Consider the following 17,524-nt stretch of genomic DNA (forward strand, 5'->3'; position numbering starts at 1 on the left):
CCTTGGTGCCCAATACCAGAGACCATGCCGGAGAGTGGACGGAGAACACTTTAAAGAGCTACGGGCCACTGAAAACGCTTCCACCAACCACTACAAACTGATTAGAAGGCTAAAAAAACCACCAACACTTTAAACAACAGCTTTAATACCATGAAGATGTTTATGGAGGAACAATACTTCACACTTCTTTAATTGATGTACAAACACATATATATACACTACATACAATTGATAGTTATACCCTAACACACTTATACTAATTACAAACATGTCCTCTAACAGTTGCTATAACTTTTAAACACGGGAAAAGTGAGTGTATATATTTACAAATTGAAAATGTATTGAAGCTTGGTTTTCAAAAAAGAAAGCTTTGAGCTTGTTGGAATTGTCTGCTTTAGCAATTATGTTTTAGGATATCTAGGTTAGATTTTATTGGGGGAAAGGTTGAGAGAGCTTGTTGGTTTGACATTATTTTATGATGCATAAGAGAGTAGGTTTGGGCTTTGAAATAAGCAAGAACAAGAACACAACCACCTTTTAAGTGTTTAAGGTGTTAGTTTTTATGCTGAAAAATTATATTTGCAAGCCAATTAGAGGACATACACTGCGAATATAGCAAAATTTTGATTTGCAGGAGAATATGATTTTAAATTCTTTTGCAAATCAAATCCTGCCTTGTTAATAGTGTGGCATGTATTTTCTTGACACTGTCTTACAAACAGAAGCCTCTTTGACATTTCGTGCTAGAAGCTGAGAACTCTCATAATCCAACAAAGAGGAGCTAAAAGTAAAACATGACCGAAAAAAGATCCTGGGCCATGTCTAGTAAATTTTAGAAATTGAGGAAATAATCCAGTCACTTAATCCCATGGAAATATATAATCAGAATTACCCAGAAGCTTAATGTCAAGAAACAAAAAAATAAATAAAAGTAGTTGGCATAGCGTTCAGTCGTGCCAACCATGCCTACAAAATTTGCCAACATTATGTGTTGACTGGACCCAAGTCAAAGTTATACCATACTTGTTCATATATTCTTTAATTTGGTCATTACACTATCTCTTTTGTGAGCCTGTTGTTCTTGATTAATTGAGCAGTCATGGAGATATCGTCAATGGTTCTTCGCTAAGCAATTTATTTTTAATTATTTTCACTCTTTTAGCGGCTATCTAGCTCCAGAGTATGCAATGCGTGGACACTTGACAGAAAAGGCAGATGTTTTCGGTTTTGGTGTTGTTGCTCTAGAGATCCTTAGTGGGAGGCCAAACTCAGACAATAGCTTGGATGCTGAAAAGATTTATCTGCTTGAATGGGTATATATAGAAAATGAATCTCACTCTCTCTCTCTCAAATTACTATGTAATTGATATTTATTCATTTTTTCTTATGATAATCACTAGTACGTTTTCTAGGTATGGACTCTTCATGAACATAACCAAGCTTTGGGATTGGTGGATCCTAAATTAATGGAGTTTGATGAAATTGAAGCAATTAGAGTGATAGGAGTGGCTCTTTTGTGCACTCAGGCATCACCAATGCTGCGCCCCCCCATGTCACGTGTTGTTGCCATGCTTGCAGGAGATATTGAAGTGGGCAATGTTACAACAAAGCCAAGTTATTTAACAGATTTGGATTTCAAAGACATCACAGGCGACTTTTTAGATGAAGGTAATACTGTGTCAACTGCCTCGAGTAGTATTAAGAGACAGCAGAAAAACCAAGATGGCAACACAACTGATGTGAGCCCAACTGATCCAACGCCCTCACCTATGAATGTCACCAAATCGATGATCACTGATGTTATTGGAGAAGGAAGATGAACAGTATCTTGTCTTGCTATATAATCGTGTCAATCTGGTAAGTTGGTAACAGTCTGGCCGATCTAGGGTTAGGTAGCTCAAGAATTGGGGTTTGCGTTGGGACTAGAAGACTCAGGAAGCTGAAGGCTCTCTGTCAAGGACAGTGTACTTGGACTTAGGAGTTTAGTTCGAGTGAAATCTGATGAGGACATGGGCAAGACAGGCTGGGCTAGTAGGCTACGAAGGAGGATCTTTGCTTTATTTTGCTTTGCTTAGTAGTTAGCCTTTTTTTATTTAATGCTTTCAAGGGTCGGGAGCCTGTTCCCGTGGGCCAATTAGTGTAAGGACTTAAGTATGGCTTAGCCTTTCATTTCGTCTGGGCCCATGGACGTTTAGGGTTGCTGTTTACTTTAGAAATTAGATCCCCTGGCAGTATATATATTGTTCAGCTGTATGTAAGAACTTTATATGTTTCCTCTTTTCCTTATTTCCTTTATTTTCTTGGAGCTCCCCTCGAAGAGAGCAACCCATAGTGACATTTATCCAAACAACAAGGGTGTGTTACACAATCATGGTGGTATTCAATTTGCCTCATCATCAATCAAAGTTGCCTTTTAAGTTTCTGCAAAAGGTGCGTTTATAGAGTGAAATGATATATCAACAGATGTACCAGATAACTAATAGGTTTTAATAGTTACAAAGTTATGGATTTATACCATCAAAGTAAGACAAAATATTTCAAAACCATGGTACCTAGATGACAAAATTTAACACAGAAATCTCTATGCCAAATATAGGCAGGGTGTTGAGTTTGGCTTGATTTCCTATTGAAAATGTCATTTCTAAGGCTTGGCTTGACTGTTGCGTGACCTTGCTCGACTGTGGCTTGACGTTGGCTTTAGCAAACCTTCGCTCGACATTCCGCTCGAGTGAGAAGCCAACATGTGAGTTTGCTCGACACCCTTTTAATAGTTAGTTCGAGCGGGAAGCCAATCCATGAGTTCGAATGACACTTGCTCGACATTCAGCTCAAGCGAGTGCTTGCCCTATACATTCGCTTGACATCACTCAACACTATGCTCAAGCAAATGTTTTGAAATTAGGGTTCTTGTGCTGTGGACTATAAATATAAACTTTTCTTCATGTATTTGAAACTCATTAGTAGCCAAATATTGTAAAGAGAGAATCATTTTGTAAAGAATCCTGAGAGTTCATTAGGTGTATTGGGGCTTTGGGATTAAAGATTTTATGATTGATTTCTTGTACTCCACCTTTGTTGATAGTGAATTCGTTAAGATCGACCCCGCCAGTGGATGAGGCTCATATTGTGCCGAACCATTTAAATCTTGATGTTCTTTATATGATTGTTGGTATTTCTTTTGTTTGCTTCTGCTGTTATACTTCAAACTAGCCTTTGATAACCAGCTTACCCCAACACATGGTGTACATAGTGCTCGACAACATGCATGATAGATATAGGTCAGATCATTAAGGTAACTTTTTATGTTTATTTTGTAGAAGTTTAATGCACTTTTGACATCCTTTTGTTTTTATTTGAATTTTATAGTAGTACGTCTAGTTCGAATTATTTTATTGGGGAGACTATGTTGGAATTTGATTAGCCTTTTACTGCGAACATCATACTCCCCTTTACTCATGTATCAATTGCACATGAGAACACCACTTGGTCATGAGTAGTTTCTACTCTTATGCTCTCCTTTGATTGCTCCTCCCGTACTACTCTCCTCTTTTCTTTCTCTACCTGAAGTCTAGTTTGAATAGAGATATGCTTCAATCTCATCTTATCTCATCCAATCTCATCTCAATATCTAAATAATACGAACACAAATATTTTAATTTCAAATTTTCAACTTTTTTATCTAATTAGTACCTAATTATTATAACTTTTCTAAAGTTCCAACAAAACACAGAACACAATTCAACCTTTTCAAATCTTAAAATAAAAATAATATTAAAAAATTATTTTCTAATAATATTTTAATTTTATAATATTTTTATTCAATTTGTTCTCTCTCATTAACTAAAACTACATAAAACATATTAACTCAAATTATTTCTAGCTCATCTCAATTCAAATATCTCACTACTATTCACAAACAATCTCTACTCATCTCGTCTCAATTTATCTCATCTCAACTCATTATCCAAATCAGGCATCTTTCAACAGAGTATCCCCTCAAGATCCACCACCACTCAAGAGTGTTAGGGCAACCTAATTCCAAACGCACATGGACACATGTGGGAAGGATCAAATGTTAAGGAGGGGCACAACGTATGGAGCCTTGATGGGTGTATTTGTATCGAGCCTTAGTAAAAGGTTGAGTTTAATGCTCACTACAAAAATGTAAAGGATGAATCAGAGTAAAAATGGTAAATCATCATTTACAAGAAATCACAGTAAAGGGCATGCACTTGAAGTTGTGTTACTTTGCTTACCATAATACCTTACCTTAGCAAAAGTTGTATTTACTCATTTGGTATCAAGATTTGGAAGAATCAGGGTTTTTAACAAATTAGAATATATATGTATTTCTTAAAGCTCTACTGTTAAGATTTGGAACTAGTTCCTATGACGATCCCATGGAGGCATTGAAAAGGTTGAGACAAACTGATTCGGTGGAGATGTATATAACTAAGTTTGAGGCTTTATCTAATAGATGAAGATGATTGTCAGAAAGTTACAAGTTAAGTTGTTTCTTGAGTGATCTCAAAGATGAAATAAGATTACCTGTGAGGATGTTTAGTCCTACATCAATTCTGTCTACCTATGGGCTTACTATGATACAAAATAAGCATGTTCAAGTTAGCAAGAAAATGAGAATAAATACTAACAACTATGGATTATGTGAAGTTGCTAAAGGTTCATTAGTTTTTGGAGTTAACTCTAAATTGGTCCCAAGACACTAGTGTAGAAGCCCTACATTGCTTTTGATTGAGGAGATTATTGATGATTCTCCTGAGATGTACAACAGTGAAGTGAAAAGGAATAAATTAATTGGGGCATATCAGTCTTTGTGTTTTGTGGAGGAATTTGGGCAATCAAATATATCTTTAGATGCTATCATTAGGGTAGTAGGAACTGAGACAATGAGGCTAAAGGGCAGGATTTATATGCATTGGGTAGTGATTTTGATCGATATTGGAAGCATTCATAATTTTGTGGATCCATTTGTAGCTAATAAGGCATAGTTACTGTTTAATGTTGATGACAAGGTGCGTGTTAAAGTGGCTAATGGGGAGCAGATTGTGAGTGAAGGAAGTTGCACTGCAAAGTCAATGTTGATACAAGGAACAATGTTTACTATGGATGCATTTGTATTGTTGTTAGTAGGCTATAATGTTGTTTTGGGAGTGTAATGGTTGTAGACACTAGGGAACATTTTACGAAATTTTGAGGAACTTACAATGTAGTTCCTTTATTGGGGTACCAATATTGTCTTGAAATGGTTAAAACAGTTCACATTGCTGGAGGAGTCTTCCAGTTTAAAGTTGGGAGATTTGGAGGAAAAGGGTGTGTTGCTGTAGTTAATGGAGAAGCAAAGAGAAGCTTTAGAGTCTCCCTAGGCTATTCAGACTCTCTTGTTTACCTATCAGAGTGTTTTTGTAGAACCTAAAGGTTTATCCCCTAATAGGTCTCATGATCATTTTATCCATTTAAGACCTGAATCTAAGGTTGTATATGTGAGACCTTATAGATACCATTATTTTTAGAAATAGGAGATTGAAAAGATTGTAAAAGAATTGTTGCATAATGGTGTAATTTGCTGAAGTCAGAGTCCATATTCTTCTCCAGTTTTGTTAGTGAGAAAGGTAGATGGAAGCTGGAAGAATTTCTTAATGAATTGTGTGGTTCTCAAATTTACTCTAAGCTAGATTTACAATCTGGTTATCACCAAATTTGGGTTTGAGATAAGGAAATTCCTAAGATAGCTTTTAGGATTCATGAGGGTTAGTAAGAATTTTTAGTTATGGCTTTTGGTTTGACTAATGCACCTTCTAAATTTCAGTTATTAATGAATATTGTTTTAAGTCCTATTTGAGGAAATTTCTTTTAGTATTCTTTGATGACATTCTAGTGTATAGTAAAACTGAAGCTGAGCACGTGAAGCATTTTTAGATTACCCTATATATCTTGAGAAAGAATCAATTATTTGCTAAACTGAGTAAATGTAGATTTGGTTGTAGTGAGATGGATTATTTGGGGCACTTGGTGTCTATGAATGGGGTGAGAGCAGATCCAGCTATGCTACAAGCTATGATTGACTAACCAATTCCTACTTTAAGTCTTTCATGGGCTTTCTCAGTTTAATTGGGTATTATAGAAAGTTTATTCTAGGTTATAGGGGTACTACTACTCCCCTCATTGCCCTACTTAAGAAAATTAGTTTTCTATGGTTAACAAAAGCTCAAGAAAGAAGCCTTTGAAAAGTTGAAGTTAGCAATGACTCAACCACCAGCATTAGCTCTTCCTGATTTCTCTAAAAATCTTGTTATTGAATATGACGCTTCAGGTACATGTATTAAAGCATTTTTAATGCAACATTCTAGACCCTTGAATTTTTTAGCTAAGCCTTAAAGGGTTGGGCCGTAGCATTGTCTATGTATGAAAATGTGTTGTTGGCTTTAGTGTCAGCTGTTCAAAGGTGGAGGTCATAACAATTGAAGAATTTATACAAGGATGTGGTATTTGTTAGAGGAGTAAAGTTGAGCAAACTGTGCCCAATGGATTACTTTAGCCTCTCCCTATTACTGATATACCATGGACAAATATCTCAATAGATTTCATTAAGGGTCTACCAATTTCAAAGGGACACTAGATTATGTGGGTGGTAGTAGATAGATTGACAAAGTACAGTCATTTTGTTTCCATACCTCATCCCTATACTGCCAAAACAATTGCCTAACTTTTCATACAAACATCTTCAGATTACATGGGTTTCCTATGTTTAATGTTTCGAATAGGGATCCTGTGTTTACAAGCACATTTTGGAGAGAGCTTTTCAAGCTCCATGATGTACAGCTCTGCCATAGTATTGCCTATCATCTACAAATGAATGGGCAATCCTAAACTCTTAATAAATGTTTGGGAAATTATCTGAGATGTTTTATTGGTGATCATACTAAGGATTGGGTCCAGTGGGTTTCATTAGCAAAGTATTGGTAAAATACCTCAGTGCATGCATCAACCAAGATGTTTGCATTTCAGGCTCTGTACGAGTTTCCACCTCCATGCCTCTTGTCATACATGCCAAGTACCACCCAATAGCCGAAGTAGATCAAAAGTTGCTGACCAGATATCATGCTCTGCTTGTTGAAGGACAACCTACATCATGCACAAAATTAGATGAATCAGTTTGTGGATTTGAAATGAAAAGAACATATCTTTGCAGAGGTGGACTGAGTTTACCTTTGTTTACATACGTATTTGTAGTCCTCAACACATAATGTCGATCTCTAAAATTAGCCCCAGGATCTTATGGGCCCTTCAGAGTGATTCAAAGGGTTGGAGTCCTTGCCTATCGATTGGAGCTTCCAGCTTCATATTAGATCTACCTTGTCTTTCATGTGTCTTAGTTGAAGCACAAGTTGGGTTCTTCGGTGGTGGTTTTGCCCCAGCTACCTCCCGTTGATTCAACTGGTGTTCTTAAGCCAGAACAGGTTAAGATCCTTAATAGAAGGTTTCCGAAGTACCACACTAGGCCCTTGGTCGAATTTTTGGTCTACTAGCAAGGTCAGACCGCCAAGGATGTCATATGGGAGGAGTTCACTCGTTGGCGGTGGTCTTCACACACCTTGTGGCCAAGGTGTTATGAAGAGGGAAAGAACTGCATGAGTCAGGGCAACCTAATTCCAAATATATGTGGAACATGTTAGAAGGATCAGACATTAAGGAGAAGCCTCATGTATCAAGCCTTGATGGGTTTAGTTGTATTGGACCTTAGTAAAGGACTGAGTGTAATGCGTATTATAGAAAGTAATAATAAAGTGTATAAAGCCCAAGAGTACAATAAGGCCCATGAGGCCCACAAATACAATAATAGACTGAATGTATAAAAGACTACAAATGCTTCATTCTCTCTCTCTCTCTCTCTCTCTCTCTCTCTCTCTTTCCAGCTCTCTTATCTCTTGTATTCTACTAATGGAAACGTTCACAAAAAAAAACAAAAAAACATAAATCCAGTTTTGCGGTTACAAAAATGAGAATGAAGCACTAGATAAAGGAATCACTACCTCTTTCAGTGACAAATTGTTTGATGCCAATTTGTTGAGAGACAAGAGATATTATGCATGTATATAAAAACTATATATTATTATTAATTATGAAATTTGCTTTGGGTTATGTATCTCACTTGAATAAAGGGTTATTAAAAAATTATTATGCATGCCACAACTCTCTTTTTTCGTACATGATCCGCCAAGAAAGTCTGGGGCTGAGCCTCATTTCTCAACTTTATTTTGTTTTAATTTGTATTGCTGTAGCATTTGTTAAAAAACAAGTTTATTTGAACCACACACATCTTCATTCCGTATCTTTGACCTTATTAACATTTATAGGACCAGGTTGAACATTTTGTTGCTCTTATGGTTCTAGGCCTTATGAAACTCATGCATTACAAAATGCTGGTTTGTTTGGGTTCTCCCCCAGTCTCCAGACCATGGGGATCTTTGCCTGGTTTTACTAGTAACTAATCAAGTATAGTTGAAAGAAACGATGTTGCTTGATTTTACAGAGTAAAATTACCAATTTACAATTCCAATTTCCCAAAGCTAGTTCGGTTCTTCTAAAAAATGATAAACAAAATGGCCATTTCATACTGTTACTCAACTAGGCAAAGCCATTTTGTGCAGTTGTGATTAACCCAAAAAAAAAAAAATGATCTTTTAGAAACTCAAAGTTATGCCTACCGTTGGCAAATGCATTTTACAATCTGGCTTGCACTTATGGAAAGAATTTGAAACCTTTGTTTTAGTATTTTACTCCCTCCTGTCTCTTCCCCAAGTGCACACAACAAATTTACATATCTCTCTATCTCTATCTCTACATCCTAGTAGAACTCAGGGGCCTTGAGCATTAAAGAAAAAGGCAAAAAGATCAAATGTAGACAGGAAGTCCGCACCACCACTCAAATTTATGGGGTACCAACTCCACCCCAATGAATCCCAGGCGCAGAAGCACCTAATTCTCACCCTTCACCCCCTCCAACTCAGTCCAAGCCCCACAACTCTGCCCATTTTTAATTGAGTCCCTCCACCATATTTATGGAGCTTCCTTTTTCACTAATCCCATGCACACAGTTGAGTGATTCTTTGCCATCGACAGTGATGTTTTCATGTTTGATATTTGATGTTATTATATTTGTGTGAATTTCTGATATTAATATATAGCTCAATTAGGCAATTGGTTTTGGTTTTGGTGTATAGCGATTAAGAAAATATTTAATAGCACATTTTAGTATACCATATCTCCATCTAAGAAATAATATTAATGAGTCAACAAGTGACCATCCAACTTTTAAACCCCTAGGAATTCTCACTAACACCACTATTTGTACTGTCTTAAAATACTGTCTTAAATCAAATTAGGTCTAGACTTCATTAATATTGCATTAATAGCACCAACAAAACATCGCTTTGTGCAATATAAGCAGTATGTGATGTTTTAGCTGCTTACTAGCAATATATCCCTATTTCTCATTTAATATTTTCCATATTCTCTAATCCAATATAGGAGAGAAAAAAATTGCTAAAAATTATCTTAACTTAAAACGTATCTTGCATTAGTGCAATTACATCAAGATTTTAGGTTTAATTAATTCGTATCTAAATATTCAAACTTTTGCCACAGCTACCATGCTAACCTCTAAAGCGATTGGTATTACTTTCAAGGGGTGCTCCTAAGTTCATATACCTACAAGACCTATTCATTTTCACTAGAGAGAGAGAAAAATTTGGCAAGATTACCAATATTAATACCGCATAGAGGTGCACTGATAAAATTTTTAAAATGAATATGTCAATTAAGAATGTCCTCAACACCTTTGCATATTCAGATTTTTAACATCTTTACTTGCTAGACATACTAGCAAGTTTTAGAGTGTATGTACTTATATGTGAGTTAATTTAAGTTGCTTCAAAATCGTGATGCTTAATCTCAAATATAGGAACAATTAATCTTTGCGTTACAATAACAACGCGCAACTTCCATTATTACCCACAAGATTCTCAAAAGCAAAATAGTGGTTTAGCTCTATCTGATAGTTGATCTCTTCAACTTCTGTAAAAATTGTAGTAAATGCATCCTATGCACATTTCCAATTTTATTCTAGATTTTTAAGAGATTTTTTTACAATAGCGATGGTCTAAGGCTATCTGACACTCATAATACTCTTTATTTGTTTCCAACTATTGTTCATTGAGGAGATATTAATGAGAAAATTAAGTCCCATTTATAATCTTTAGGCTTTGCTCTCAGTTATCTCAAAATTACTAACCTATGTACATCTAATTGCACACACATCTAAGAAATTTGTCGTGTTAATCTAAGTCAAAAAAATAATAATTAATACATGTCACAAGATAAAAAAATTCGCTATGATTCCTAACCATCTCTTGCGCCACAATGCCCAATTATTAATCTCTAACTTAAGTTTCCAAATTTATATTATATAGGAGATTAATTCCAAATCAATTTCAACCGTACTCCCACTAGGATAAGCAATCTACCAAGTTAGTCACATGCAGCAAAAAAAAAAAAAAAAAAAAAATCTCATATCAAAGAAATTCATTTGGGCTAATCGTAAGCATGAACTATTCATTCTCAGGCTACTTAATCTTCTATTTTATCACATTCTAACAATTTGAAGACTAATTCCTAGAATTAGTCTAACAATGAAAGTAATATAATAAGCACACACTTACATTTAATCACAGTAAATGTACAAAAAAAATATCACATTTCATCCAAATAATTATTATTTTCATAAAACTAATATTCTTGGCAATTTATAACATAAAATGAAATGCCTAACAAATATGATAAAATATCTCATAATTTCATGGCAAACATATGTTCAATAATGATAATCACATGTAAAAAATACTTCACAATAGTATTCATATGCACCAATGACATGCTGAATTGATAAATAAAATTAGCAAACATATTAACAATGAGTTCTAACCCAATGGTTGAATTTATTTCTCTAGTGTTTGAGGTTTTGGGGGTCAAAATAACAGGACCTTTGATTAAAAAAAAAATTACAAGATTTCAAACCACAAACGACTCACACCATATGCGGTTGGGCCGTACCCTCTTGGGCGGCCATTTGCCAATTAGGCCATTGCCTGCTGGACTCACTGTCCAGTCAATTTGAAGCCTTTTGTTTTTTGTTTTTTTAATTAAAAAATGGTTTTGATTAAAAAAGTGTGGGCCATTCTTAAAACTTAAAAACCCAACACAAATAGACCCAAGGTTGTTCTAAATCCCACAACCCGATTAAGCCCATAAATGACTTAATCCAAGCCCAAGAAAAAAAAAGGTCCATCACAAAATGGAATGCATTGTTCATTCAAAAATTCTATGTGCAGTCACTCCACTGATGTGATTGGTTGAATATTAAAAAAATTAATGCATCCAATCACATCAGTAGCGTATGGAAGAAATACGTAAAAATGATTGTACGCAACATTACTCTTGTTCATCTCCTTAACTAGCCAACCTCTACAAAACAATGTTACGAAAGAAAAAAAAAAATCATGTAACTGTTGTTACCTTTTCAACACCACCACTATAGCTCCTAGCGACAACAAAAGATCACAACGGTGCTGCCTCACTCAGCACAGCATGTTGCATTGAACCTCTGTCGCTTGTGCTATGGGCAACACCCAACTGGTGCACGTAGTGCCATAGGCAACGACACAGTTGGGATGAGCAATGCCTTGTGCGGCGCAGCGTCTAGCCTGGGCCCCAAAGTTGTAGTGCTTGCCAGCTCCCAAGGTCCTGTGCAAGATTTCTAGATAGCCCCACAGGCTACATGTAGGATACCACAGGGATTGCTAGACTATGGTGGCTGGTGCCTTTCATGCAATAAAGGGCCGCTTCTCCGTATAAGGTGCTCGCCAAGTAGAGTGCGGTCGACTCCAAGGTGAGGATAGAGCCATGAGCAATGTAGCATGGTGCTACCAGCTGCTATTCCTCTCGGTTGTGCTGTAGAGAAGCTCTTCATGGTGCACACCATGGTAGGTGAAGTAGATTAGGCACATAGTTTCATGTGTTATGCTGCTCATCATGCAGCACCACATTCATCATTGCTCTAGGTAGAGCAAATCTCGTTGTGCAAGGTAGTGTTGCTCCTTCCCTGCACACGGTGTTGCGCTTGGATGTAGCCATGGTAGTGGAACACCAAACGGTTGCAGTCACAACTCTGGTGCATGTATCGTTGTGGCCTACACAATATGGGTTAGTGTCGCACCACATGCGACGTAGTAATAATGCACCCAGATGGTTCTCGTTGTATCTCTTGTAACGCACAACATAGGGGTGGTACATTTGTGTGTCTAGCCACAGTGCTGTCTGTGCAGCATAGTGCCTTGGGCATGCAATATCCAAACAATGATCATAGCGCCGTGGGCTACTTTGCTCATGGTCGAAGAGCAATGCACCCAAGGTTTGCACAATGCGTAGCACCCATGTGAGGTGCGCTATGGTGTCTCTTGCAACCCATCACTAAGGTCCATAAGCACCTCCTACTCCAAAGACCATTTTTTGGTAGGCATGGTTATTAAATAAAAAAAAAATTCTCATCACAAAAAAATTATTTCTGTAAAAGAAATCTCAACACACAAAAAAATATAAATCGGGAACAACCAATTTTCCATGTTAGAAATACTAATGTTAGAAATATTAGCTTAGAATACACAGCGGAAGTTATATTACCTCAATGTAAATATCTTGAATCTAGTGTTGTTGTTCCATAGATTTTTCATTGTCATTGTTCATCCAAAATCTTCACATATCGATAGTGGAGTGCGCTATGTGGCAAAACTAGGGCAATACGCACATATTCCACAGTCTAAATGCCTGGATTAGAGATAATTATTTAAGAGAGAGATTTGAACTTACTTATTATAAGCTTGAAGCATCACATCCAAATGGGAAGGGCCTTTGTAAATAGCCAATCTAAGTGTAATCCCTGGTTGACCATTAAGGGTGAGCCATTAAGGCTCATGAAATGGCTTAAAAGCCACTTTATAACCCCCAAGAGAAGGGGAAGGGGTGCCCACTATGGGTGCCCCTATCTTACAAAGTGTATTGTAAATCAGGGTTGAACCCTTTATGAAACTACTAGCAACCAGAGGGCAAGATAGGCTAGAAAGCCAACCAAGGCAAGAAGATGGTGTAAGATAGATATGTGTCATTCATTGGATAGAATAAACTTCCTAAAACAAAAAGTTGTCTTGAAGATCAATATTGTGGAATGCTGAAAGGATAGCAACAGTGTGTAGAAGTTGTATTGGAGGCCACATATTTTGTATTGATATCGAAACAAACAAGTCCTCTCATTTTCGTAGTCTTAACAATTTTATTAATCAATCTTGTAACGTTGAAAAATCATATGAACCTTACATGCTTGAATACGAAATAAATTATTACTTTCAGACAAGTACGTACATCTTAAAAGTAGATGAGTCCAATAAGAGATCATAGGAATGTCATCACCAATTAATTATTAAGGAGAAAGGCAAATGAAATTATTGCGACTAATTACATTTCATAAATGGCTTAAAGCTACCATGAAAAGTACATGTTCTATTACTCTTTATCTAGTGAATAATACCAAGAATTGCCTTAAAACTTATTTTGGTCTAGACATCATGGAAAGTTCTCATTTTTTTTTCTCTCCAAATTGCATAGACTACCGCTGCGCGCTGAAACTTGTCAAGAACTTCCCATATAAATATGTGTGTGTGTGTGTGTGTGTGTGTGTAGTAGGGTAGCAATCAAGCCAACCTGAGGTAGGTGTGAATTAAATGTTCAAGTTGAGGTGAGTATAACTTGGGGGTCGACATTTTAATGAGGCACACCCACCTTTACAAATTGGCAATCAATATTGGAGTATGGGTGGGAAGCAGGGTCTACACCCCGCTACCCCACCCTTGCATGGGCGAGGGAGGGGATCTATACCATAGATGCAGGGGGCCTTGCCTGCATCGGGCCACTCACTCAAGTAGAGGCGGGGGACGAAGGAGGCCCTGCCCTACCCCTAGTTTCCCCTGCCCCACACACACACACACACACACATATATATATATTTGTAATATTATAAATATAAATATATTTATATATTTATGACAAAACGATGTCATTTTATGCCTGGGATTCTTTAAAAAAAACCCCCCAATACCAGAACAACGTTGTTTTGTTTATCCCCCCCATTTGGCTCAATCTCTCATCTAAGAAAAATCTCTCTCTCTCTCTCTCTCTCTCTCTCTCTCTCTCATCAACTGGTCTACATTGCCGTCCATCTATCTTACGCACTCGCCAACTCGTTTGTCTACATCTCTATCGCCAAAGGTAAGAATCAAATCCGATTATGTTTATTTTTATTTTTTATTGAGTTATGGAGATTGGACAAAGGATGTGGTTAAATTGAGGAGTTGGAGGATGAGATTGTATCATTGTGAATTGTGTGCTGTGGAGATTCAATTGTGCATGTGTTTTGATGTGTGTTAATTTTTTAGTGTGATTTTCAGATTTTGTGCCTAAACTAATTTCGGATTGAAACCCTAAATTAGCTTAGGGTTCTAATCCGAAACTCTTAGTTATGCTAGGGGGTTTCAATCTTGAAACCCCTAAATTAATTTAGGGGATTAGAACCAATCTGAATCCTAAATTAATTTAGGGGTTTCAATTTATCCTATTTCTTTTCAAAGATTTGAACCACGTGCATTAACACTGAAATGTAAAAGAAAACATATATATATATATATATATATATATAAAAAAAACCAAAACAAACAAAACATATATAAAATAATAACCAATATTTATATTTATTGGCGTGTAAAAGTTAAATATTCATCTCATCGTTATTTGGAATTCTTTTGATTGAAAATAGTTGTTGGATTTTAAGAATATTTATGTTTAGATAATTGAGATTTTTATTTTAAATTTAAAAGCCAGTCAGTCCATTTGATATCACTAATGGTAATGTTAAGTTACATCAGTGACCTTAAAATCGTCAAAATTATACATAAGATTTTTTTAACACTTGTATTAACCTGCCCATCATATGTCACCAGTATTACAGTAATTCTTTGTATTTTAATATGACACGTTATAAATGACTGTCATTTTAGTAGTTGGATATCATAAATTATTTAAAATATACCATATTCGTTAGAGGCTAAGAGCTATAGTGAATAATTAATGTTTATCTATCCTAGTTAATGTAGGATAAATTTTTCTTTTTTTTTTTTCTGTTTTCTTTTTTGTTTTATAAATCATTATGGTGCTAGCCATAAATCTAGAAGCATAATGATTTATAAATATGGTTTCGAGAAAAAGAGAGCACAGTGATTTAAATCATTATGCTATCTTTTTTATGGCTGGAAGCTCTCTAAACTAGAGTCTTACAAGTAATGGCTTTTTAGAATAATATTGCAGCTGTTTTATTATATAATTTTATTGGAGAAATAAAATATAGTTTTTTAGTTTGTATTGTTTTGTAGCAACATTCATTCTGATCTACTTTGTTGTTATAAATAGCTAACCTTTTAACTTCGATACAAATTAGTCCTTGGTGTTGCTGTGAATATGTGGTGTTGACTACACCTTGATTGTTGATGTTAGTGGCACATTGATTGTTTTCACTTTTCATTTATGATATTAAACTGTTTTGGAGAATCAGGAATATCTAGTCCGGCAGATTTTAGTGATAACTATTTTACCCCTACTCCAACACCTAACCCTACACCTGGCACTAACCCCACAGACTCTAGTCCTAACCCTACAAAAATGAAACCTTGCCCAGCCCCCAACCCCACACAAAGCAAGAAACTTGTTTCTATAGTTTGATCTCATTTTACCAAATTAGAGGATGACGACCCTAATTACCCCCAAGCAAAGTGTAACACTACTATAGTAAAAGTTATAGATGTCACTATAGGAAATATGATACTTCACAATCAAAGGTCCACTTAAAAGAACAATGCAAGAAGAGTCCAATATTAAGATTCTTAAGAGAGAAGAGTCAATCTAGATTTGAGATTGGACTAATAAAATGTCGAATGAGAGTAGTCGGGTTCAACGATGAAGGGATATACTAAGTATGATCCCAATGAATATAGAAGAAAGTTAACTCGTATGGTTATCATGAATGAGCTACATTTTCAGTTTATGGAGGGGAGAGGGTTCTAAGAATATTTTAATTGCTTGAAACCTAGATTTAATATTCCTTCATACCACATTGTGGCAAAGGATATTAAAAAACATTACAAGAAAGAGAAAGATTTGTTGAGGGGCCAACTGGCGGATCAGGTAGTTTGCCTCACTACCAATACTTGAACATCCGTCCAAAATTATAATTATAGTTTGACCGTGCATTTCATTGATTGTGATTGGACACTACACAAAGAGATTGTGAAGTTTTTTCAAACTTTCGGTCAGAAGGGTGAGACTGTTGGGAAGGCATTAGAGACCGCAAGAAAGGAGTGGGAGTTGGTGTGGGTTTTCACAATGACAGTTGATAGTGTCTTGTCTAATAATGTCACTTTGGGATATTTTAAGACATGTTTTAGATGGGCAAATAAGACAATCTTAGGTGGTGATTGTTTGTAAGTTAGATGTGTTGCACATATTTTAAATTTAATCATGAGCGATAAGTTAAAAGATGTTGATGACTCGGTTGCACGAGTCAAAATGGCTATGAGATTTGTGAGATCTTCTCCTGCTAGATTGGAGAAATTTAAGGTTGCTACCAAGAATGTGGGCATAACATACAAGAATGGTCTTTGTATTGATGTTCTTACAAGATGGAACTTAACCTTCTCGATATTGGAGGCAGCTCAAGAATATAAGGCAATCTTTTAATTATTGGGTGATGAAGACATTCAATATGTCAAATATTTTGATAAGCATGAGGGATTAGGAAAGTCTATTAATGATGACTTGGAGGTTGTTACTACTTTTGTAGATTTTTTTAGGCTTTTCTAGGAGATCACATTAAGGCTATCTAGTTCTTTATACCCTACATCCAATGAGTTATGTTAACAAATATGTAAAGTGAAAGAATAATTAGATGATATTTGTAAGGATGACCATTTTAAGATGTAGGAGATGGCATTGATGATGAGGGTCAAATATGACAAGTATTGGAGAGATTTGAGTAGGCTAAATATTTTATTCTATGTGGCTGTTGCTCTTAACCCCTAGATCAAGATTGATTACATGATATATGCTTTGGGACTTACGCATGAGAAGGCATGGGCTGAGCTTATTGGTGAAATGGTTAGAGAAACTCATAATCAATTGTTTGATGAGTTTACCGTGATTAGGGGTGGTGATGCATCTACACCTATACCTACCCAACCACCTCCTTCAAAAATCGAGGCAAGGGAAAAGGGTAGGTCGACATGGGGTGAGAGCCTCTCACAAAACCCCCTACTAGTTTGTCAATCTACAGAAGTAAAGTTGGATGTAGAGA

At 36.0% G+C, this 17,524-nt stretch overlaps 1 protein-coding gene across 4 annotated transcripts in view; it reads left to right on the forward strand.

The window, feature by feature from the left end:
* Nucleotides 1-2,368, forward strand: part of LOC122275635 (probable LRR receptor-like serine/threonine-protein kinase At1g56130) — a 44,247-nt gene extending 41,879 nt beyond the window's left edge. For all 4 annotated transcript variants that reach the window (XM_043084775.1, XM_043084776.1, XM_043084777.1 and 1 more), the window contains 2 exons: nucleotides 1,163-1,313; nucleotides 1,413-2,368. In XM_043084775.1, coding sequence (XP_042940709.1) covers nucleotides 1,163-1,313; nucleotides 1,413-1,820 — 559 coding nt within the window. In that variant the 3' untranslated portion in view covers nucleotides 1,821-2,368. The remainder of the gene's footprint in view (nucleotides 1-1,162; nucleotides 1,314-1,412) is intronic.
* The last annotated feature ends 15,156 nt before the right edge of the window (nucleotides 2,369-17,524 follow it).

The sequence above is a fragment of the Carya illinoinensis genome, chromosome 9, assembly GCF_018687715.1.
Source record: "Carya illinoinensis cultivar Pawnee chromosome 9, C.illinoinensisPawnee_v1, whole genome shotgun sequence".
NCBI lineage: Eukaryota > Viridiplantae > Streptophyta > Magnoliopsida > Fagales > Juglandaceae > Carya > Carya illinoinensis.